The sequence below is a fragment of the Astatotilapia calliptera genome, chromosome 14, assembly GCF_900246225.1.
Source record: "Astatotilapia calliptera chromosome 14, fAstCal1.2, whole genome shotgun sequence".
Taxonomy (NCBI): domain Eukaryota; kingdom Metazoa; phylum Chordata; class Actinopteri; order Cichliformes; family Cichlidae; genus Astatotilapia; species Astatotilapia calliptera.
In genome coordinates, this window is record NC_039315.1 from 35,907,191 (window position 1) to 35,933,293 (window position 26,103).

At 45.1% G+C, this 26,103-nt stretch overlaps 1 protein-coding gene across 4 annotated transcripts in view; it reads right to left on the minus strand.

Moving 5' to 3' along the window:
* The window catches only part of snx19b (sorting nexin 19b), a 50,911-nt gene that overhangs the window by 10,223 nt on the left and 14,585 nt on the right, over positions 1–26,103 (minus strand). For all 4 annotated transcript variants that reach the window (XR_003274378.1, XM_026191317.1, XM_026191315.1 and 1 more), the window contains exons 10-11: positions 25,592–25,733; positions 29–213 (exon numbers count right to left, since the gene is read on the minus strand). Coding sequence is in view for 3 of the 4 variants with exons in the window: in XM_026191317.1 (XP_026047102.1) it covers positions 29–213; positions 25,592–25,733 (327 nt within the window). In the remaining variant the exon portion in view is untranslated. The remainder of the gene's footprint in view (positions 1–28; positions 214–25,591; positions 25,734–26,103) is intronic.

A 26,103-nucleotide genomic window follows, 5' to 3' on the forward strand; every position in this document is an offset into this window, starting at 1 on the left:
ATCGCGCCATAACGAGCGTGAGACGTACCTGGTACGAGTCTCATCAGACAGCGTAAAGCTTGTTGTTTGGTGTCATCCTTTTGCTGCTGGCTGCGTTCAAACACCGGGGCAGTTGGCAAAGCTCCACCGGGCCACACAGCCTCCTGGATGACCTGCAGGTACACCACCCAGTACCTGGTACATGTGAGGTTGGACACACTCACATCGAGCCATCTGAAATGAATAGAAATAAAACACAAAGAGCTTTCGGTTAATAGAAACAGTGTGACAGTGTTCACTGTCCCCATGTTAGTGTGTTGGTCCTGAACTGGAGCAACATACAGGTTTGCAAACGCACATCCACCACCTGCTGCCTCTCAGTGACTAAAGTACACCACCAGCCAAAGGTTTGCATACACCTCATCTGATGGTTTTTCTTTATTGTTACTACTTTCTACATTGTAGATACAAACTGAAGACATCAAATATATGAAGATATATGGAGTTATGTATTAATGGTGTTGGGACCATCAGGTTGGTGCACAGCTGACAGCCTCGTTTGGCAACTGTTAGTAGTATTTATTTATTGTCATTGTCAAGAACAATGAAATTGCGTTTGGGGCTTCCATACAACCCAAAAAAAAGAAGAAAATAATAAATACCCCTTAAAACCCAAGTGTACATATTTAACCCAGTGTGACTCCAATGCAATAAGACAATCCTTAGCAATAATGTTCGTAGAAATTCAGACAAAGACCTGAGAAACATGACAAAATACAACAATGCAACCCATTCAATATTATTGTACTGTGAGATATGATATCAGATATGATAGTTATCTATTTAAGAAAGAGGGGGGGGGGGGGCAGGAGGGGGAAGAGAATAAAGATATGATGCACCAATGCAGACCAGTTCATTGCTATTAAGAAGTTGGATATGGTTATTGTCCGTGAGAGGGGGGCAGAGAGTTCAGGAGCCTCACAGCCAGTGGATACAGGCTGTTGGCCAGTCTGGATGTTCTGGCCTGTATAGACCTGTACCTTCTCCCTGAGGGCAGCAGATGGAAAAGGTGGCGCGCAGGGTGATGTTGGTCCCGCAGGATACTGTGCACCCTCCTCAGACAGCGAGTGGGGAAGATATTACTGATCTCTGGCAGACTTGTTCCAATAATTCTGCCAGCTTCTTTCACCACCCGCTGGAGTGCTTGCTGATCGGCCTTGGTGCAGCTGGGGAACCACACTAGAAATCCATACGTCAGAACGCTGCTGATGGCACAGTTGTAGAAGTTCAACATCAGAGATCTGGGAATGTGTGCGCCCCGCAGTCTCCCCAGGTAGTAGAGGCGCTGTTGGGCCTTCCGTGCAACTGAGGTGATATGGTTGCCCCAGGACAGGTCCTCGGTCACAGTTACCCCCAAGAATTTAAAACTGCTCACCCTCTCCACCGCCTCACTGCCAATGAAGAGAGGCAGATGGTTGTTATGGCCCCTCTTCCGGAAATCTACAATGATCTCCTTGGTCTTTTTGGTGTTTAAGACCAAGTTATTGTCGTGGCACCATGACTCTAGTTGTTGCACCTCTGTCCTGTAGTTTGTCTCATCATTGTTGGATATAAGTCCGAGCACTGTAGTGTCATCTGCAAACTTAACAATGAGATTGGACGCGCAGGAGGAAATACAGTCATGGGTGAAGAGAGTGTATAGCAGAGGGCTCAGAACACACCCCTGAGGGGCACCGGTGTTGACCACAAGGGTGGAAGAGGTGTTCTTACCCACTCTGACACTCTGTCTACGGTTAGTGAGGAAGTCCACAATCCAGTTGGTGGAGTTTGGGACGGAGTTTGTATGGCCGGATGGTATTAAAAGCCGAGCTGTAGTCTACAAAGAGGAGCGGTGCATAGGTGTTCCTGTGTTCCAAGTGCTTCAGTAATGTGTGCAGCACTGTGGCGATCGCATCCTCGGTTGACCGGTTCTCCCTGTATGCAAACTGGTGCGAGTCCAGGGATGGTGGAAAAGCAGCTCTGATGTGTTTAATGACCAGTCTCTCCAGGCATTTGGCGGGAATGGGGGTGAGTGCCACAGGTCTGAAATCGTTCAGACATGTGACATTTGACTGTTTTGGGATGGGAACAATGGTTGCTGCTTTGAAACAGGATGGTACCAGTGAACAGGACAACGAGGTGTTATATATAGAGGTGAAGACGTCCGCCAGGTCCACAGCACAGTCTTTTAGCACCCGGCCCAGCACTCCATCCGGCCCGGCCGCCTTCCTGGTGTTTATGCTCCGGAACACACGCCTCAGCTCATGAGTGCTCAGGACCGGAGCAGGGTCGGTTGAGGGGAGAGGGGACAGGACAGGGTCGGTGTTCTCCCTGTCAAAACGGGCATAAAAGAGATTTAGATCCTCAGCCAGAGTAGAACTGTCGGCTGAGGGTGATGGTGTTCTTCTTTTGTAGTCCGTGATAGCCCTGATGCCCTCCCAGACCTGCCTTGGGTTTGTGTTGTTCTCAAACCTGGCCTCGATACGCCTCCTGTGCTGCTGCTTGGCAGTCTTGATGCCTCTTCTCAGGTTGGCCCTGGCAGCACTGTATGCCTCCTGGTCCCCGGATTTGAAAGCGTTGTTCCTTGTTCGAATAAGTTGTTGAACTCCGTGTGTCATCCAGGGTGGATTATTAGGGAACACACGGAATCGTTTCCAAGTTGTTACATTGTCCACACAGAAACAGATGTAGTCCAAGACAGTGGAGGTGTAACTGTCCAATGCGACACGATTGTCAGTGTCCTGCACCTTGAATACATCCCAGTCTGTGCAGTGGAAACAGTCCTGAAGCATCGGAATAGCGTCCTGCGGCCATGTTCTCACGGTTTTGGTTGTAATCCCAGTGCTCTTGATCTTTTGTGTGTATATTGGGTGTAGCAGAAGGGAGAGATGGTCTGACAGACCCAGGTGGGGATAAGCCTGGGCTCTGTTAGAGTTCATATTATAGCAAACAGCTGAATAAAGGGAAACAACAGCCCATCATTACTTTAAGAACTGAAGGTCAGTCAGTCAGAAAATTGCTAAAACGTTGAATGTGTCCCCAAGTGCAGTCGCATCAAGCACTGCGATGAAACTGGCTCACATGAGGACGCCCAGGAAAGGAAGTGCGAGAGTCCCTCTGCTGCTGAGCCTCAGAAATCGTTAACAGCAGCTCAGATCAGAGCCCAGATAGATGCTGCACAGAGCTCCAGCAGCAGACACATCTCTGCGTGTTCAGAGCAGACTGTGTGAATCAGGCCTTTACGGTCAAACAGCTGCTGAGAAACCACGACTGAGGAAAAGCAACAAGCAGACATGTTTGGACTAAGAAACACAAGGAGTGGACATTAGACCATCTGTGCTTTGGTCTGATGGGTCCAGATCTGAGATCTTTGGCTCCACCTGCCGTGTCTTTGTGCAGAAAAGGTGAACGATGGTCTCTACATGCATGGTTCCCACCGTGAAGCATGGAGGAGGAGGCGTGATGGTGTGGGGGGGCTTTGCTGGTTTCACAGTTGGTGATTTATTCCAAACTGAAGGCACACTGAACCAGCATGGCCACCACAGCATCCTGCAGCCACATGCCATCCCATCATTTATTTTCCAACAGCACAAGGACCCCAAACACACCTCCAGGCTGTGTGAGGCCTCTGTGACCAAGAAGGAGAGTGATGGAGGCCTGGCCTCCACAGCCACCTGACCTGAACCCAGTGGAGCTGGTTTGGGATGAGATGGAGCGCAGAGTGAAGGCAAAAGGACCAACAAACGCTCAGCATCTCTGAACTCCTTCAAGACTGTTGGAAACCATTTCAGGAGACGACCTCATGAAGCTCATGGAGAGAAGGCCAAGAGTGAGCGAAGCAGGAGTCAAAGCAGAAGAATGTAAAATATCAAACATGTTTTGAGTTGTTTCACACTTTTGTGTTTACTACATACTTCCACGTGTGTTCATTCATAGTTTTGATGCCTTCAGTGAGAATCTACAATGCAAACTGTAAAAGAACCCACCCACCACTTTAATCACACTCTAGATCTTGTTTTAACATATGGCATAGAAACTGAACATTTAACAGTGTTTCCTGAAAACCCTCTCCTGTCTGATCATTTCCTGATAACATTTACATTTACAATAATTGATTACACAGCAGTGGAGAGTAGACTTTATCACAGTAGATGTCTTTCTGAAAGCACTGCAACTAAGTTTAAGAATATAATCCACCCACTGTTATCATCTTCAATGCCCTGTACAACACAGAGCAGAGCAGCTATCTGAACGCTACCCCAACAGAGGTCGATTATCTTGTTAATAATTTCACCTCCTCACTACGTACGACTCTGGATACTGTAGCTCCAGTGAAAACTAAGGTCTCTAATCAGAAGTACCTGACTCCGTGGTATAATTCTCAAGCACGTAGCCTAAAGCAGATGACTCGTAATCTGGAGAGGAAATGGCGTGTCACAAATTTAGAGGATCATCATTTAGCCTGGAGAAATAGTTTGCTGCTTTATAAGAAAGCCCTCCGCAAAGCCAGAACATCTTACTATTCATCACTGATTGAAGAAAAGAAGAACAACCCCAGGTTTCTCTTCAGCTCTGTAGCCAGGCTGACAAAGAGTCAGAGCTCTTTTGAGCCAACAATCCCTTTAACGTTAACTAGTAATGACTTCATGAACTTCTTCACAAATAAAATTTTTATCATTAGAGAAAAAATTACCAGTAATCATCCCACAGATGTAATATTATCTACAGCTACTCTCAGTACCATTGATGTTAAGTTAGACTCTTTTTCTCCAATTGATCTTTCTGAGTTAACTTCAATAATTACTTCCTCCAAACCATCAACGTGTCTTTTAGACCCCATTCCTACAAAACTGCTCAAAGAAGTCCTGCCATTAATTAATTCTTCGATCTTAAATATGATCAACCTATCTCTAATGATCGGCTATGTACCACAGGCCTTCAAGCTGGCTGTAGTTAAACCTTTACTCAAAAAGCATCTCTAGACCCAGCAGTCTTAGCTAATTATAGGCCAATCTCCAACCTTCCTTTATATCAAACATCCTTGAAAGAGTAGTTGTCAAACAGCTAACAGATCATCTGCAGAGGCTTATTTGAAGAGTTTCAGTCAGGTTTCAGAGCTCATCACAGCACAGAAACAGCTTTAGTGAAGGTTACAAATGATCTTCTTATGGCCTCTGACAGTGGACTCATCTCTGTGCTTGTCCTGCTAGACCTCAGTGCAGCGTTCGATACTGTCGACCATAATATCCTATTAGAGCGATTAGAACATGCTGTAGGTATTACAGGTACTGTGCTGCAGTGGTTTGTATCATATCTATCTAATAGACTCCAGTTTGTGCATGTAAATGGAGAGTCCTCTTCACACACTGAGGTTAATTATGGAGTTCCACAGGGTTCAGTGCTAGGACCAATTCTGTTTACATTATACATGCTTCCCTTAGGCAGCATCATTAGAAGACATAGCATACATTTACACTGCTATGCAGATGACACCCAGCTCTATCTGTCCATGAAGCCAGATAACACACACCAATTAGTTAAACTGCAGGAATGTCTTAAAGACATAAAGACCTGGATGGCCGCTAACTTTCTGCTTCTTAATTCAGATCAAACTGAGGTTATTGTACTCGGCCCTGAAAATCTTAGAAATATGGTATCTAAGCAGATTCTTACTCTGGATGGCATTACCTTGGCCTCCAGTAACGCTGTGAGGAACCTTGGAGTCATGTTTGACCAGGACATGTCCTTCAAAGCACATATTAAACAAATATGTAAGACTGCTTTCTTCCATTTGTGCAACATCTCTAAAGTTAGAAATATCCTGTCTCAGAGTGACGTTGAAAAACTAGTTCATGCATTTATTACTTCCAGGCTGGACGACTGTAATTCATTATTATCAGGAAGTCCTAAAAACTCACTGAAAAGCCTTCAGCTGATCCAAAATGCTGCAGCAAGAGTCCTGACAGGGACTAGAAAGAGAGAGCATATTTCTCCTGTTTTGGCTTCCTGTTAAATCCAGAATTCAAAATCCTGCTCCTCACATACAAGGTCTTAAATAATCAGGCCCCATCTGATCTTAATGACCTTGTAGTACCATATCACCCTATTAGAGCACTTCGCTCTCGCTCTGCAGGCCTACTTGTTGTTCCTAGAGTATTTAAAAGTAGAATGGGAGGCAGAGCCTTCAGTTTTCAGGCCCCTCTTCTGTGGAACCAGCTTCCAGTTTGGATTCAGGAGACAGACACTATCTCTACTTTCAAGATTAGGCTTCAAACTTTCCTTTTTGCTAAAGCATATAGTTAGGGCTGGACCAGGTGACCCTGAATCCTCCCTTAGTTATGCTGCAATAGATGTAGGCTGCCGGGGATTCCCATGATGCATTGAGTTTTTCCTTTCCAGTCACCTTTCTCACTCACTATGTGTTAACAGACCTCTCTGCATTGAATCATATCTGTTATTAACCTCTGTCTCTCTTCCACAGCATGTCTTTATCCTGTCTTCCTTCTCTCACCCCAACCAATCACAGCAGATGGCCCCGCCCCTCCCTGAGCCTGGTTCTGCTGGAGGTTTCTTCCTGTTAAAAGGGAGTTTTTCCTTCCCACTGTTGCCAAAGTGCTTGCTCATAGGGGGTCATATGATTGTTGGGTTTTTCTCTGTATCTATGAAGCGCCCTGAGGAGACTTATGTTGTGATTTGGCGCTATATAAATAAAATTGAATTGAATTGAATTCAAAGAGTCATGAAATCAAGAAAAACCATTAAATGAGAAGCTGTGTCCAAACCTTTGACTGGTGCACGTGGAACCAGAACAGCTGGAAATGTAGGCTTGTTTTAATTCCCTTTACATTTTCCACATTGTCCCACAGGTGATAACGACAATGATATGACTCTGGACAGGTTGCCAATCTCAGAGCCAGCCCTTTACATTCACACCTTTGGAGCCACTTAGAGTCAGAAATAACCCTCAGATGGTAAAAGTCCAGAACTTTGTTGCTGTGACTGCACCACTGTGGTATCCCAAATCCCAGATTAATATATCAATGATGATTTTTAACATTTGCCCCAACTACATAAACATGCATCTAACTTCAAGGCCAAATACCAACAGTTGGTTAACCTCCTGACTTCATCAGTTCAATGTTTTGTGACCTCGTCTTCATGCCTGACCTCCCTAATGCTGAAGATCATATCCTCCAACCAGCCAATCCTTTTAAATATAACCAATGCCTAATTGCATTCCCACGCAGATTTGAAGCTCTTTAGGTCATCAGAATAGCCTGGCATAGTCTTGCACTGACAGGTCTCAAACTGATCCCATTTCCCTAAAGCCTTTCACATTACGGCTGCATTTAAGGTCTTGTGATGATTAGATTCAACGGGCTGTGTTTAGCTGGGAGATTCTGACCTCTTTCATTCTGACCTGACCTCTTTAAGACCAAGATTTACCATCAGAGTGGAAACACCATCAGTCACCACCCAGACTCGATGGAGAGGTTATTTAAAGCCAAAGTAAAAGCTAAACACAACATCACAGCGTAGGGCGGATGCCACTGAATGTCCATGTGATAGCTGAGGTTGGAGTAGACAGGTGAAGTTGGATAGCTGAGGTTTAATGAGGTTTAAGTCCTCCTTCACTTGCATTTCAGTTACTACTAAGAATTCCAGGGAACTAACTGTTTGTCCAAACAGACGCTGTTATGCAACATTTATTCTGAACCTCAGAGCTGTGGAAGAAAAGAAAACAGGAATGAGGCCCAAGCACCACAGTGCAGAGCAGCACAGAAACAACGGATGGACGCTGTGCCAGGCATCATGATTTACTCTAATGTCTCGCTGTTTTAAGCCACCAAAAAACATCTCACGAATAACTGTAAAGGGAAAAAAAGCTTCCAACAAGACTCAAGTTACGTCTGTAAGAACTTCAGTTAACTTTGACAGGCCATCAAGTTGCAAACAAAAATGCTAAAACTGCAAATAAATAAGTAAAATATCTTTTGGTATTTTAGGAAATATGTTGTTTCAGTGTTTCTAAGAGTGAAGAACTTTAATTCACAGAAACAACCCAAAGCACTTAATCTAATTCACCACTGAGTCATATACAACAGCACAGAGCCTAAGCACCACATCTGCAGAGGCTGAAGTCCATCACAGCTGACAGCACCCAGGCTGCAGACTGTATAAAGCTCTTGAGTTTAAACAGCACATCGTATCAAGATAAACTGATGAAAGCTGTTATAGTATACACTGAGGGGCACAAGAGACTAGGAGAGTGCACAACATGGATTAGAGGTCTCCAAGTTCTGATGGGAGACGCCACCAAAAGTGGATGAGAACAACTGGGCTGAGGTCCTGTGGGACTTGTCCTGCTGGCCAACCAGCCAGACACAGTGGTGGACGATAGCTCGAATAGATGTGTCATTCCCAGCAGACAGTAACATCAGCAAGAAGGAGCACACAAAGGAAGTACCAGGGGGTGAAGGAACAACTGGAGCAGATGTGGGAGGCAAAGTCCAAAGTGGTAAGAGAGCACTGTGAGCTGTGACCCAAACCCGGACAGCTGGCTGCAGCAGATCCAGGCTTTGTCCAGAAGGCCTCTGGCAGGCGACCTGAGGCTCGAGGAACACCACCACCAGGGGGTGACATATTTTATATTCTTTATACACATCCCCCCTTAATTGTATTAAGTCGAACATAATCAACATCTATCAGTGTCAAATTGTCTGTTTTAATACATTTTGAGAATAGCTGGCTGAAATCTGGAAGTCATGGACATCCCCACAGAGAGGCTTTCTCCTCTGTGAAGCTGCAGATGCTTTCAGTCACCAGCAGCAGAATGAATCAGTGAATGATGTTTTCCAAGGGAACCATGAGGCTGAAAAGGTCTGGTTGCTGAAAAATGTGAATTTATTTCAAACACTTGGAATCCAGTGAACACTTTCAACGTACAGTGCAAAATTCAACACAGGTAATGTAAGCTTAGCCTAGTCCCCAATAACAGAGGGAGGCTGGTTAAAGCTCAGCAAGCGAACACTGATATTCACATAATTAAGACACAACTACAATAAATCACACTTATGAATGCAAAGGGGAAGTCCTACAGTTCCTGACAGATAAATACAGGAACAGCCTGGAGCATGTAATTCATGCCGTGATTTCATGCTGTCGTGCTGTGGTTACTGCACACTTGTAGGAGAAATGTATTTATCACTCCTTTAAGGGCCTGCCATGCTAAAGTGGACGAGCTACAGTAATTGAACACATTTACAGTAAGAGGAAGCAGCGTTTTAAAGCTCGTGCTGTCTGAGGTTTGAGGTAAGAATAAACTGTATCCTCATATAAAAGTTTAGTTTGAATTGCTTGCTGGTCGAGGCAAACGGACTTTTTCTGTTCTTTTTACAAACCAGCATCAAGCTGGAAACATGGCTGGTTCTCATGTTTCTGTGACCTCGCTCCACCGAAGAAAGTTCAGCTGTTTAAATTGTGCTCAAATTCTTCCAGACTTTGAAGCAGAGATGCAGCAAATACAGGGAGTGCAGAATTATTAGGCAAATGAGTATTTTGTCCACATCATCCTCTTCATGCATGTTGTCTTACTCCAAGCTGTATAGGCTCGAAAGCCTACTACCAATTAAGCATATTAGGTGATGTGCATCTCTGTAATGAGAAGGGGTGTGGTCTAATGACATCAACACCCTATATCAGGTGTGCAGAATTATTAGGCAACGTCCTTTCCTTTGGCAAAATGGGTCAAAAGAAGGACTTGACAGGCTCAGAAAAGTCAAAAATAGTGAGATATCTTGCAGAGGGATGCAGCAGTCTCAAAATTGCAAAGCTTCTGAAGCGTGATCATCGAACAATCAAGCGTTTCATTCAAAATAGTCAACAGGGTCGCAAGAAGCGTGTGGAAAAACCAAGGCGCAAAATAACTGCCCATGAACTGAGAAAAGTCAAGCGTGCAGCTGCCAAGATGCCACTTGCCACCAGTTTGGCCATATTTCAGAGCTGCAACATCACTGGAGTGCCCAAAAGCACAAGGTGTGCAATACTCAGAGACATGGCCAAGGTAAGAAAGGCTGAAAGACGACCACCACTGAACAAGACACACAAGCTGAAACGTCAAGACTGGGCCAAGAAATATCTCAAGACTGGTTTTTCTAAGGTTTTATGGACTGATGAAATGAGAGTGAGTCTTGATGGGCCAGATGGATGGGCCCGTGGCTGGATTGGTAAAGGGCAGAGAGCTCCAGTCCCACTCAGACGCCAGCAAGGTGGAGGTGGAGTACTGGTTTGGGCTGGTATCATCAAAGATGAGCTTGTGGGGCCTTTTCGGGTTGAGGATGGAGTCAAGCTCAACTCCCAGTCCTACTGCCAGTTTCTGGAAGACACCTTCTTCAAGCAGTGGTACAGGAAGAAGTCTGCATCCTTCAAGAAAAACATGATTTTCATGCAGGACAATGCTCCATCACACGCGTCCAAGTACTCCACAGCGTGGCTGCAAGAAAGGGTATAAAAGAAGAAAAACTAATGACATGGCCTCCTTGTTCACCTGATCTGAACCCCATTGAGAACCTGTGGTCCATCATCAAATGTGAGATTTACAAGGAGGGAAAACAGTGCACCTCTCTGAACAGTGTCTGGGAGGCTGTGGTTGCTGCTGCACGCAATGTTGATGGTGAACAGATCAAAACACTGACAGAATCCATGGATGGCAGGCTTTTGAGTGTCCTTGCAAAGAAAGGTGGCTATATTGGTCGCTGATTTGTTTTTGTTTTGTTTTTGAATGTCAGAAATGTATATTTGTGAATGTGGAGATGTTATATTGGTTTCACTGGTAAAAAGAAATAATTGAAATATTTGTTTTTTGTTAAGTTGCCTAATAATTATGCACAGTAATAGTCACCTGCACACACAGATATCCCCCTAAAATAGCTAAAACTAAAAACAAACTAAGAACTACTTCCACAAACATTCAGCTTTGATATTAATGAGTTTTTTGGGTTCATTGAGAACATGGTTGTTGTTCAATAATAAAATTATTCCTCAAAAATACAACTTGCCTAATAATTCTGCACTCCCTGTAAAATGTGCCTCTTTTTCCAGTTTCAGATTTATCTAAAATCTTACCTTCTGATCTACTATGGTTTATAACTTTTGTCCATTTTCTAGAACAAAAAAAGCTAAATTCTGACTGAACCTGAATTGCAGTGTTTACTGCAGCACACACATCACTGCATCCTGTAAGTTTACAGCTTCTTTGTGTACTTCAAACTGAACTGAGCAAACCATGCTGGAGGTAATACAGCTGACACAGTGATTTTAACTGAAATGACAGAAGCATAAACATTTACTGGCAGAGCTATGAAACTGAAGAAAGTGAGGATGTTAAACTCTCTGAGTAACACAGCAAACAGGTCAGGTGTGAGACCTCTGACCTCTTTGTGTATGAGACTTTGAAGTACACCTTCATCAATGGGGTAATGCATGTAGAGGTGCATGGTTGTAAGTAATAATGCAGCACTCTATGTAGCAGCTGTTGTTTTTAGGGCAATAGCTCCAAAGAAAAAAAATCCACATGTTGATTTTTTCAGTGCTTTTGAAAACTGAGCATCAGATAGTAAAGGCAGTAAAATGACTCTGTGTTCAAACATCTAATCTTCTGTTTTCTCTGCAATCAGTTCATGCTAACAGCATCCAGCTGCAACAGCACTAAGGTCAGTACAACACGCACACGGCCTCCTGCTTGTATTTGTATGAACTCAACAGAGGTTAGGGCCTCACAGATACATGAAGCTACAGAAATGGACAGTGACAAGGATTTGTTTAGCTTTAACAATAATGCATTCGGTAAGCTTCCTCCAGCCAGAGTGAAGGGGGAGTTCACTTTCTACAGACACTGCAACACATCCTTACTGGAACACAGCCCAGTCTAACCCACAGACTGGAAAAGCAAACAGCTGAGCCGTATGAGTGAGGACAAGCCGATGTTAATTTTGACAAGTGAAAGAGACGATGAATGACTCGTGTGCAGGCTGGCTCAGAGGCTGAGGGGCAGCTTCTTCTCAGACCTCAGCACACTGTTTTTCAGGCCTATTGTATTTAATGAGTGTGTGTTGGCTTGGTTTAGGGTAGCGTGTCTAATTTGTCCCAAACACAGATAATAGCTACAACTAATATTTGATGAGGCTGAAACTAATTTTCATTTCTCTGACACAGTTTTAGTTTTGTAGTCGAGCGTTACCAGGATCCATATTTACATCTTTCCAACTTTGAGCTCACCTCATTAAGAACTGTTATTTCTATAAACCATGAAGCAGAATTGTATTCATATAGCACCAAATCACAACAACAGCTGTCTCAACCCCGACCATCCAACGATGCTCTGTGAGCACGCACTCAGTGACAGTGAGAAGGAAGAACTCCCTTTTGACAGGAAGAAACCAAATGAGAACCAGACATCAGACTCAGGGAGGGCCAACCATGTTCTGGGTCTGAGGGAAGGGAGACGGGACGAGCGACGGGCTTTGGACGAGCCGGAGTTGGAAACATAACTATGACATTAGTTACAGTTACATTTGTCTCTCAAGTTCTGTCACCGCTGCTGTGACATTTTTATTTTATTTAAATTGAGAGTCAGTCACTACAATCCTGTATTACTACCACATTATTACTGTGGTGATGCACGCTGAACAACAATGCAGGTGAATAATCGTTAAAGGCTGATTCTGTTCATCAGGTGACCTCTTCAGTCTCAGCTGACTGCAGGTTTCCAACAAACAGGACGGTTACACAATGACTGAAACGTCATTAATATGCAAACTGTCATGACCCCTGATCAATAACCATGAGTCCCATTCACACAGAGTGGGGGAATGGCTGCAATCACAGCGTTGTAAGGTGGTGACAGATGGACCCTCAGGCTGCCTCCTCCATCGCTACGTCCACATGAACAGAATCAACCTTTTGGGATGTGGTGATGCATGTTTTCCAAAACTTTATACAGGATGTGACTACTTAACAATTAGACAACAAGCAAACATCTAGGCTGGTAATATTAAAACTCCAGTGATTCCACCAGACAGCACGGTGCTGCAGAGATCAGCACGGTCGCCTCACAGTAAGACATTATTAGCCAAGCATGAAGTTTTGAACCAAAACTGGGTCCCACACAGTGTCTGCACAATACAGTGATTTATGAACATGTGTTCCTTGTCAGGCAAAGAGCATTAAACAAACATTAAACAGCATAAAAACAATAACAGGGCTGCCCTCATTTCTTAACAAATAATAAAGAAAGTCCTTTTCTACACGCAGACTGTAGGACAGGTCTCAGAGGACCTTTGCCCAAATGAGGGCAAATAAAAATGGTTCAGTGTGTGTGAAACTTCAAAAACATAGTGCCCTAGTTGGCATCACACTGTAGTTTGAATGAAGCTGCAGCATTAGGTCCAGAAGCCAAAGTTAACTTCAGACACGTTGCAGATGACCTGCATAAAACATTCCAAGTTTCCAGCCTGCTAATCAGATACGATCAATATAACGACGTGACAATGTTTGAAGTGCTAGGAAAGAATAACTGGCAACAGACTGTCGAGGCCAAGCCGTGAGTTTTATTACAACCGTGGCCGTCCTGCAAACGTGCAATAAAAGCACGAACAACAAGATCCCCGCTTTAACACTCGTACCTACAAAAGGACACCACTCAGTCCAGCACACATGCCAGCTCACAGTCTCCGGCTCGAGGGCTGGACAATTGCTGTGGCAGCAAGTCAGCCAGCTGCAGTGTAGGAGGCAGAGCGGGTCATCTATTAATCAGAAGGTTGGTGGTTTGATGCCTGGCTGCTCCAGTCGGATGCATCCACTGGTGTGACTGTGTTTGTAAGAAGGAGGCGCAGAGCACTGAGTGATCAGAGTAAGAATGGACGGGGTTTTTAGCTTACTCAGACCATTAGGAGCAGAGAGTTGGGAAACATGTTTTTCAGTTTCCTGTTTTGTGCTGGAAATTGGTGGCAGCACAGGAATGACTCCAAAGGTTCCCGTGACCCTAAAATTAAAGGCACTAACATCACATGAGGTTTGACTCCTAGTCTTAATGTTTTATTTTGCTTTTATGTCAGGCACTGAAAGTGAAAGTGAACAGAGACTGCACAAAGGCGTGAAAGCTGCTCCTACATACAGACCGTCTGATCTCACAGCGAGGCGACGCGTCGGTCATCGTTTGAGCCGCCATCCCTCTAAACTCTGAGCATTAAAGACAAACTTGTCAGGATTTACACAGGACAGACTCGTGATTACCACAGACAGGATGTGGAGTCAGTAATGCCAAATAGACACAATTTAAATGTCTGTGGTCGCAGTGAGCGCATCAGCACTCGCAGAGACAAAGCTGTTATCTTAATTAGCTCCACATGTCTTAGCTGCAGGCTAAAGTACAGTTCTCATGAACTTCTTTTCAGAGCTAAACACATGGAAACATGAGATACTAAACAAGACAAACACAAACTACTTTGCTGCTCATACCACCACGGAGTTGCACAACACTATCGACGTGCCAGGGGTCCGGGCTGCTTTGCAACGACATCAAATGTGATACATCTTGAACCAAAAGTGTTCTTTTAATTTTATATGAAATATGATTAACATAAACTCATTCCTAATTCATGCTTTCACTTTCCACTAACAGTCTGATAACCTGGTTATTTCTACTCAGAACTACTCTGAACTGAGAGATGGCGACACTGAGGACGGGTCGCCAGTCTGTCTCTGACACTATGGTTGAACTTCAGAATCAGGGAGGATGGCACAGAGAAAGCCGACTATCACTGTCAGCCACTTTGACGATCTTCTGTCCCCAGTGTCACTGAACACAAGCTGAAACAACTATTGCTGGGTAATAAACTCAAATTCTGCAACTTGTGTAGCTGGTGTTGGTGAAGAGTTTGAAACACACAACCAGATGACAGGACTTGACAACAGTGGCAGGTATGCGTGACACTACATTGCCCCACCCGTTCCGCAGGGTTTGAGTGTGTTGATGGGATTTTGGGCCATGCTTTTGGAAGATCAGACACTGATGTGTGATGAGAACGCTGGCGCGCAGTCTTCGCTCTAATTCGTCCCAAAAGCGTTCGATCGGGTTGAGGTCAGGACTCTGTGCAAGCCACTCAAGTTCTTCCACACCAAACTCTGTTTTTATATAATAACATTTGTGAGCAGCTCAAATTCTCTTCCTACCGTACGCATGCAGAGGATGCAGTTCTATACTCCCAGCGCCTTCGCTGGGTGCACAAACAGACTGATTTTGTCAGATTGCTCTTCATTAGTCCTGAATGCTGGCAAAACCAACGTTATGTTGTCTGAAGCTGCGAACAGCGAAACGCTGGAAGGTGGTACCATACAGGTTGCTGACTCATACAAACATCCTGGTATTTGATAGGGATCGACTTTACACATCATGCTTGATAACAAAGCTCAAATGTACATTTTCTGTATAGACTAAAATCACGTTTCTCTGTTGCTTCCTGTAAGCGACTTGTATTAAGCTCGTTTTTATCTCAGTTGGATTTCGGTGATGCCATCCATCGATCGATATTTACCTTGCTGCCCTAAGTTATATAACACGCTTCATGACTCATCACTGCACATGAAACTGTCCAAAATATCTTGGTATGCTGAAGCACTAAGAGTTCCTTTGACCGGAACCAAGTTGCTGAGCCCATCTCCTGAAAACCAACCCGCACCGTAACCCCCCTCCACCAAGCTTTACATTTGGCACAGTGCAGTCAGACAAGCACTGTTGTCCTGGCAAACACCAAACCCAGACTGGTCCATCACACCACTGGACAGAGAAGTGTGATTCGTTGCAAAGAACATGTCTCCACACTGCGTGCTTGACTCCACTGCTTTTTGTTTTGCGTTGCACTTGGTGACATAAGACTTGGATGCAGCTGCTCGCCCATGGAAACTCGATGAAGCTCTCTGGGCACTGCTCTTGAGCTAATCTGAAGGCCACGTGACGTTTGGAGGTCTGTAGCGATAGAGTCTGCAGAAAGACTGGAAAAGAATCCACTGACCCGACGCTGTGATTTTACATGGCAAACTGAATGTGTTGCTGCAGTTTCTAATCACTTCCACTTTATTATAACACCACTAACAGCTGGATCTGGAATAATGAGGACATTTCCTGACTTGTTGCACAGCTGGCATCCCAGTACGATGTCAGACTTTACCTTGGATGGCATTTTGTGTTTGGGGATGTTGGCTACAAATCAAAACTGGCTGTGCATGCTTCACATCTGTTCAGATACATGACCAAAATTACAGAACACGCAGCAAACCTGTTGATTTAGCAGTAGCCAGTATGACTTTGTAAACACCTTTATGCTACTATATCCATAAATGCTGTGCATAAATAAAGATGTAGTATCACTTTTAGTCTGCATTTCTATCTATATCCATGACAGTTGTGAGCGAGGGTTGGCTGCTAACACTAGATAATTAACAGGTCATCGTCGTGAGTAACCTCTAATTTTACCGCAGCTTCTCAGTTTGCAGAGAGCCGGTTTAGGCGAGCACCTGGCTCTGACCTCGGAGCTCTGACTCTATTTGTACTACAGAGGAGTTTAGAGTAAAAGAAACAATGAAAACTTGTAAAGTTTTAAAGGCTCTATCATTGCTGTTGGAGATGCATATCAGGGCAGTTAAGTAAAAGGACATTATGTTGAATGTCTGGGATTAATCGTGATGGTAGAGCTCAGTCACCACATGATTTGCACTGATTTTCCTGCTTCAATGGGCCTCTGGGGAGCTTCCTGAGGAACATTAAACCCATTTGGACAGGATTTACTTGATTATTTTTGAAAATGCATGAGTGTAACAGCAAGTTTAATGCTGCTCTGAATGCACTGTGTGATATAGACTTTCTTTATAGTAATTCCACTGCCAAACATCTTATTCAAATGTTGTCAGGATACATGAGTTAAACTTGTTTGTTTGTATATTGGAGAATGTCTTGTGATATTCTGTAAAACAAGGTTACAGACATGCTGAGAGCCGCCCAGGTGTATTTTGTGATTTTGTTTGACTTGTGTGAAGCAAAAGTGTGATCCTTATCCTGCTGTCACACAGACGTCGTCTCTGCTGTCTCAAACTGCTTGTTCTCCTTTGGACGTCTTTAACCACATCACAGCTGTGCTGCTCCAAACACAGCCGAACTGCACTGGAAGCTGATGGCTCCTCGTGTCACAGTGTACTGGGCTGTCATGACTTTCCACAGCTATACTATGCTGCACCTTTTAAAGTTTATTACCATGTAGGTATTTAACATGTAAAAAAACAAAGTGAATCATATTTCATTCAGCCTGAAAAGTGCACGTCTGTTTCCTTCATCCATTAAAGTATTACTGCTTTTCTCAGAGCACTAATACCTCCAACAGTCGAGTGAAAGACTTTGTACTATGTCAGCAGCGTGCTTGTAAAAACATTATAAGTTCAGTGTTAAAGGTGAAAACCCTGAGCTGGACTGCTTCAAGCAGAAGTAGAAGACAACCCAGAAACCTGATCGCACAGTTTTAGTCCTGCTCTCGCTCTTCTACCACAGCTTCTGCCCTCATCAGTCTCTGCTGCAGTGAAACCCTTTGGTCTTTGGTCATGCTCTTCTCTGCGTGACTGCTTTTCTGACACATCACGACCCTCCTTTTTTACTTAAATGATCTCATCTTTGGGGAAAGGGTTTACATGATGATCCATTTCTGCTCTTGAGGATGTTAACCTGTTCCTATACACCATGCCATTCATGGTTACTGACAGCTTTTAGCTTAGGTTACCAAACGAAGACGCTGACTTTATTGAAAGGTGACATTTAGTTTCAGAAAACTGTTATAGTTAGAGACAAAAACAAATCCTAGCTTTAGACTGACGACCTCGTGACGTCCAGAGGTTACGCTGCACTAATAACTGTGGCCTCGCTCATTTCGTGCACACCTCTGGCCCAGCTCGCAGCCAGCTGTTTCACAGTAACTCTGTTTATAAGAAAACCAAGGAGCAGCTTTCAGTGTCGTCTTTTATTTCACTAAATGGATTCAGAATTTCTGTACGATGAACAAAATGTGAAATATGACGTGAAGAACATTAGGCCATGGCTATAAGGCAAAACAATCAACAGAATCTGTCCGTGTTCGTGGAGTAGCGCACACAGCCACGGTGCACGCAGCCGTCACACACTAGTGCACGGCGTTCCCTGATGTGATGCGTCTACACACGTCCACTCGAGGCTGGTCACATCAACACCTTCATTCAGGCCACGGTGCTGACTTGCAGCCTTCGGCCCTGCAGTCTGGCTCAGCTTTTCTCTGAGCGCACACATGCCAGGCTGCTTTTATTGGGACTGTTGTGGCGCCTCGGTCCCCACGTCTGGTCAAAACAAAGGCATGTAATATCACAGCCTGAGCCAGACTGTCATCACACACGGCCCACAGAGGCTCACACTTTCACAGTTCCATGTGTGTCACAGCAGCGCACACACCGGCCTGCGTGACACGAAGGACAAAGCTGCAGGAGACCAGTTAAAGGGCGCAAGCGTGCACACGCACGTCAGGGTCCGTGTCCACGTTACAGCGACATCCAGCAAACTCTGCGTGTGCTGTCATCACTGCTGCAGCTGCATGGCAGGCACCAGAGATGACACTTTTCCCTTTGGCTCAGCGCTTTCGACCAGTGACGGCTAACAAACGCCAAGTAATTCTATATGAGCGACTGTGGTCTGGTAGAAGCTTACAGCATTACTGCCACCATGAAAACCACCAGAGCTGTTTTCCAGCTCTGCTGTCAGACACATGTTTTCAGGGAACATTAAGAGGAAAGTGCCCAAGCAGCGTCTCTGCCACGAGGATTAATGTGGCTTCAGTTAAACAAAACATACTGCACAACCACATTCAAATCACCGTGACACACGTCAGGAGGAATTTGCAATTATGTGCATGTAATCAGCCTCTTCCATCATCCTTCAAACTTCATGCAGATACAGACGTAGGCACAGGTTTGTTCAGGAATGCAGAGAAAGCTGAGCATGAAGCTTTCAGCTGTCAGTTTAGTGGTTGATCTACATTCCCACTCCCACCTACAGCTGTGGGTACCCACTGAAAGAAGCAGACTGCCGGATAAGCGCGTCTGCGCTCAGCCAGAAACACAGCATCTCTGTTCGGTCATTATTGAGGAGCCTTGAGATGAAAGAGCGGCTTCACACTTCGAATGGCTGCAGACTTTATTTCATCCAGTTATTAAAAACAGCTGTTATATTTCCATGTATGTGAATTTGTTTAAATGTGAACGGGTGTAAAAACAACTTAAACTGTTCATGCTAAATTTTTGTTAAGCACCTTGAAGCAAGATGCTTTGAAAACCCTGAGGGACAGGCCGAGCAGCGCTGCACGGCAGGATTCGCTTTAGTAACCATTTAAGGTAAAGACAGAAAAGTACAACCAGGTCCTGTTGGAACTAAAATAAGCCAGAATCTGACAGACGCGTCATTTCTCAAGTATGTCTCTGGACGCAGAAGATCAACTGTGACTTTGGAGCCACATCTCAGGCCACAGGCTCAGGTGAGCGGTGAAAACATGACACCAGGGAAGTGAAGAGGCCGACGGGTCAGGACGTGACTTCATCCTGCTCCTGTCCTTATCTAAGACATGTTGATTCTGCAAACATCCTGACAGCATTTGAACATGCACCTCTCGTCCTCCATCTAACTTGATCAAGAATGTGAACAACAAAGAGACTTTTATTTCCTGCCAAACATGTTTCTAAAGCTAGATGAGGACAAACAGACGAGGAGGCCGGCGAGCTCTGACCGAGGGCACACTGGGGCTGACGTAGATATCTGATCTGTAATGTCCCAGCGAGACGACCGCATAGTTCAGCAGGAATAGGAGCGTAACATAACACGATATTTGTCGAGAGGGAATAATGTCATGTTGGTGACATGATACAGGGAAAACTTCCAACTTAAACAGTTTGAGATAAAAACAACAGCTGATCCCACAAAGCCTGATTTGTCTTGTGAGTAACGGCCTGTTCATGGATGCCACACCAGAAGCTGACAGACAGCCTGTACGGTCATGTAACGAGCCTCTCTGACATCCCTCACCTACACCAGTATTCTGACATGCGTGGCCACCCCTCTGCCCACCTGCACCTTTTAGCCTGAGCGTGAACTCCCGCTGACACAAGACCTCATCTGTTCACGCCACACCCGCCCCGGGACAGCAGCACAACAGCAAGAACGGCGGACGACTCTGTCGTCTTCTGTGGAAACAACCAGCGGCGTCGAAGAGGCCAATCAGTGGTTTAAACCCGCAGCACTGTCAAAAACAAGCATCTGGTCTTCATGCAGTAATAAGGCATGACGTCGTCTGTTATGATAAAATATGGACTCTGACACAAAGCCAGGCGCGGCGGCCAAAGTCCGAAAGAGTAAATTCTATCAATAACAACGTAGAGTCACAAGTGGAAGAGTGAAAATATCCTCGTCTTCAACACCTGACTCACGACTATTCTCTTACACTCATAATAACCTGGTCTAAATGTGCGCCAATGCACATTTTCACATGTAATAAGTTTAGATTAGAGCGTCTGCACAGTCTTTTTTTGCTCAGTGGCGACACTGCAGCAGATTAATGATGATGCGGGTAAACATAACTGCATTTGGATTGCTCAACACGAGCCAGCAGCATGGCGCTCGAACTATAACGGCGGTGTTGTGGTTTAAGTGGAGCGACACACACGTCTGCTTTTTGTTGCATTTTAAAATGATTTGTTTTATGTGCCTCTGGAAGCCAAACGTGCAAAGATGCATCCATGATGCTCAACAAGTGACAAAGAAGGTGTTATGTAAATCATTCATTAATCAAAATCAGTCGTGCATTTTTAACCTTTGAAACATCTGCAAGACAAGAACGTCACATCTGATGCTTTCTGCTCGTCTTCCTACTTAAGCTGCTATATCAAACACAGATTCATCCACACGAGCACCTTTCCTCACACACTGCTCAGTATATCAAAACTTGGGACTGGCACTAAGCAAACACGAGCGTATGGACGCCCTTGAGTGTGGGCACACACCAGGCTCTCTTTCTGTGCCACAGAGGTCCTTCAACATTTGAGGGTGTTGCTCGCGAATGCTCTGAAGCAATCGGCCTGCTCAGAGCAGCCACACAGAGAATTACATCAAACAGACAGAAAAGCCATGATTTTCTTAGCGTCAGAGTTCTGACAGCAAAGTTACGCTTCTGTCCAAATGCCACAGTGTGATCACGGGCTAAATGCTGCAGCAGTCAGCGAGGCCAAACAACTTGTTCACCACGAGTGAAACCCAAGCGGCGCGCTGGATGTCAGAGTGGGATCTCTGGGTATTAGTTAACAGCAGAAGAAGAACCAGAGCGAGCAAACGACAAAGAGCGTTCGCTGCGACAGCCGCTGACGGGGCTTAAATCCTCCATGCTCCTTTCATCCTCACCTCCATCATCAAGCTGTCAGCGAGGTCTGGTGGTAATGTTCGAATTGTTTATGGAAGTATTAATGAGCTGTTTTAGTAAAAATAAAGAATCGTATTGTATGACAGGTGCAACAGGAGACCGAGGTGAGATGCCACATGCAGTTTGGTGAAGCCAAACGTGTAGTGAGCATATAAGGACGTCCTTCAGACCAATGACAAAGGTCCTGAGAATGGCTAGTGGGCGTGTGTCAAGGAACAAGTACGAGGCTGGAGTGTGCCGACTACAGTCACCTACACAAGAGCTAAAACGTAGTCCAACAGCTTTCTGAGAAAATCTCAGGCCCTTGTTGCATTAGACCCAGTTTTCCTATCACACGTACAGGACTGCCATACTTCCTCCTACTGCAACCTCACGTGATTGTACACATTTCTACGCTTCACACAGCTCTCAGTATGTCCTGTTCAGTTTTCTTCCACCTCAGGATGGTCAACTTTTATCTTCACAGCCACATTTAACCAAACAGAACATGGACTACAGACGCCTGCTGCAGACATCTGCACTCGCTGCTATATCACCAGCACATCTAGACACTAACAACAACCTGGCTGCAGCTGAATTTTCCATCCAGACTGCCGTCTAACAGAAAGACACGATATTCATTTTAAACCGTCCCACTTTCCAGTCCATAAAAATCAGACATCTCCCAAACCAGAGGCTCGCTTGGACCCCATTTATAGCAGAGACGGCTTTTCCAGCCAGACATGTCACACACTCAGAGACCCACACTGGCCCACTGGATGCTGGCTTCATCACACACACACACAGACACACACGCACGCACACAGACAGACACACACAGACAGACAGACAGACAGACGCACACACACACACACAGACACACACACACACACACACACACGCGCGCACACACACACACGCACACACACAGACACGCACAGACAGACACACAGACACGCACGCACACACACACACACACAGACACACACACACACACACACAGACACACACAGACACACAGACACACACAGACGCGCGCACACACACACACGCACACACACAGACACGCACACACAGACAGACACACACACACCTGGCTGACCTGTGATCAGGTTCCTGCTGCCTCCCACTAAACAGCTATAAAAGTATATAAAAACCTCAGCCAGGTAGGCTCCAGGCATTTCTGCACCTGAGCAGACGTTCATGGCAGCTAGCAGCACTGCACGGTCTTATTGCAAATTCATATGAACAGAGTGCAGTAGATATGTAACAGTTGAATATTTCTGTCCCAGTCTCTGAACATCATTTTTAAACGTTGGTCAACAGTGAATAACTGAAAGATTGAGACAGAATCCCAAGCATGAGCTGGACAGGCGATGCAGTGCAACTATGTGTACAATGAAGTTAGAAGAACCAAAGGTCTCCTGTTCTCTCACATCTCTGCTCTTTGTTACTCTCTAACCTATTCACTCACCCGGGGAGCACAGCAGAGTAACACACTGTCACAAAGCCTGCAACGACCAGAAGTGCAACACGACCACACGCTGTAAGCAAGTTTCAGACCCCTGCTCCTTCAGCCTGCATGCTAATGTGCACTTGAGCTGCACTCAAACAAGCCCCTGTGCATCACTGTGAGTGATCTTAAAGCCATATTAAGGACAGAACAGGTGTGTAGTTATAGTTATACATCCATTTAACCCTAATTATTTGAACTAGCACTGAAGACTGATGCAGAAAAATGTGTCCCGCTGTTAATAACAGAAAAACACTTTTTACAAGTTTTACTTTGAAAATCATTCTGGACTGTTTGAAACTGTTCCTGCTGCTGAAGAGATGAAAATAAGCTGTTTCAGTTTTTGGTTTCACTCTAATTTATTATTCAGATTATAGCTCGTTAATCCTGCACTAGTACCACACTGGCTAAATATAATACTGACAGATCTCTAAGTTTTAAAATGCAACATTAACGTAGAGTTCAACACAAACCAACAGTGTGATGGTGGAGGAGGGCAGCAGAATATAAATATCATCCTCTGACAGACATGGATGCCTGTGTGAAGGTTTCAGCCCTGAGTGAAGCAGCAGAAGAATGAGCGACACGTCTGCCTCTCACTGACAATGAGCTGCTTCAAAGGCTACAAACGTCCCGAGGCGCTGAGGCCGGCTCCTGCTAACTATCACTGAATCCCCATGAGACGTTTTAAAGCACTTCTAACCATCATTCACATCATTTTCCCTTTTACAGAAAGCGTTTATATAATTTACACTGTGCGCAGCTCTTCCAGGAATCATTATTTAACCTTGTGTTATGGTTTATAAGCCACTGTTCATTTGTTTCAACGGCTGAGTTTCATGTGTAGCGGTTCTACCGACAGCATCTCACCTGATCTGCACGGACAAACCTCTGTGATGAGAGGACAGAGCTGTCAGGGCGCTGCTGACAGGCTGCTGCCTAATATAGACGAGGCCAAACAAAAGCACAAGGCCTTACATACTTGAATGGCAGACCCTCTTAAAATAGAGGACTCGGTATCAATATGAAGCTAGATATTCTGGTGCTAACACCCCAGGGAACGTGAGGTCACAGGACTGATGGCACAAACGCTACAACCCAAGAACACTGCCTCCCGTTTACTGGCAGTGGGAGCTATACCCATCTGCGACAAATGTTTGGGGAGTTGGCGTCTGCATTCTCTGCAGAGGCCAGGCAGTGCAGGCGTGCATGTCCACACAGACTCACAGCATACATGAAAACACTGGGATTCAAAAACGTGGGGCACTTTTCTTGCATTAGACTTTTGTTTACTGGTTTTTCACATGGACCGCTGCAAAGGATCGTCCCAAACCCTCGTCTGACATTTCAACTCTTCTTCTCTAACGACTGCACAAACCCAGACTGCCTTTCCAGCTCATAAACAGCCCTCTCTGTGGAATTTCCACGAGGGAGCATGTGTCTTCATGCCCTGACCTGGCTCCGTGCGGAGACTTTACGGCACACAGATACGCAGACACTTTGTAGCTGAAAGCCTTGTAAAAAGCACCTCAGGTTGCAGCAGCAGCAGCCAGATTTACTTGGACAGTCACTCTGGGCTGTTTCAAAACGTTACTGCTGGTGAAGAGAGCGAGAAATGAGCTCAGTGATGCTTCAGCACCACTGATGTGTTTTAGCTGCACTAAGTAGCTCCCAGGTGCCAAAAGCACAACATGTACAGCATCTAAGTGAGGTTTAGTCTCTGGAATGTTACACGAATAAACATCATTGTAATTAAGAAGATGAAGACATCCTGGTGCGTTGCCCAGGTCTGGTTTGGAGTAAGCTGGTTCCCTGAGAGAGGGGCTTTGGGGCTTGATTACATGCAGGGTAAGATGGACGAGGGGGCCAGAGACAGATTGGTGCAGTGATGACAACCGTACTCAACGTGTAGCAGACTGTAGGGCGAAGTCGTTCCAGAGCTCGCGTATGGTCATCAGGAAACCAAGAGAAACTATAGCAGACCTGGAAGGATGTGGATCCACTAGAAAGTGCTAGAACATCTGAGCTGAGACATGTAACCCAGTACCAACGCAAAAAAGAAAGACGGATTTAAAATGTAAAATAAATACATGCATATTATTGTGACATGTTCACAGCACAGTAATGTACTTCAGATGTTCGTTCTCCCAACATTGACTGTTTTTACGCCCCTATTTTAATCACTAACACAATGGGTGGGTTATATTTGTATACATTTAACATAGAGCTAAAGCTGCTGTGTGATTTAACTCATCCTGCCCTGTAATGGACTGTGACCTCTCCCACCTCCTGCTGAATGACAGCTCAGACTCCAAACCTCCAAACTATGAAACATGCAAGCGCTTAAAAACGTGGTGTGCTGTGAGACAATAGTGCTAACCACTGAGTCGCTGCGCTGCTGCCTCGTTATACTCGGTTAACATGAAAGTGGCCTAAAGCCCCATCATTAATGCAGACGCCATCCAGAAGGAGGCTGAATGTGCAAGTGCTGCGACAGGTCTGAAGCGAGCGTCAACTTTATGTTGACTCTCACCACCGTTCAATAACTGGTCACCTGTTAATAAGGGTCCCAAACACAAGTCTGATGGTCTTCTGAATGTTTTCCATGCACAGCCAGCTCCACTGCTGCTTCATCAGTAAACACAGGATGTTCAGAGCCACCTCAGCCAGCGCCATCTCAGATCCAAAGCCGAGACCTTTGAAAAAGGAACAAACAAAGACATAAATGCAGAAACACATCCAACCACATTCTTACTGTGGTACAGCTGAAGATCACGTCTACTATATAGTGTTAACTGAGCACGTGTAGAAACATAATACAACCTGTTTCAGTGACACATTCGACATACAGACCTGTGCAAAAGTTTTGAGCCAGATTCTCATTTACTGTGAGACTGATGCAGAGTCTCTCTGTTCTCTGATCATATTCACAGAACAGGACAAAAGGTGGCCACCATCCAAAGAGCTTTGAGTGTCCTTCAAGAAGCCTGGAGAGCTGGTCCTACTTGTGACTAAGGAGTCACAGGACAGCTTGTAAGAACGCCGGCAGCGCTGAAGAATAAATGT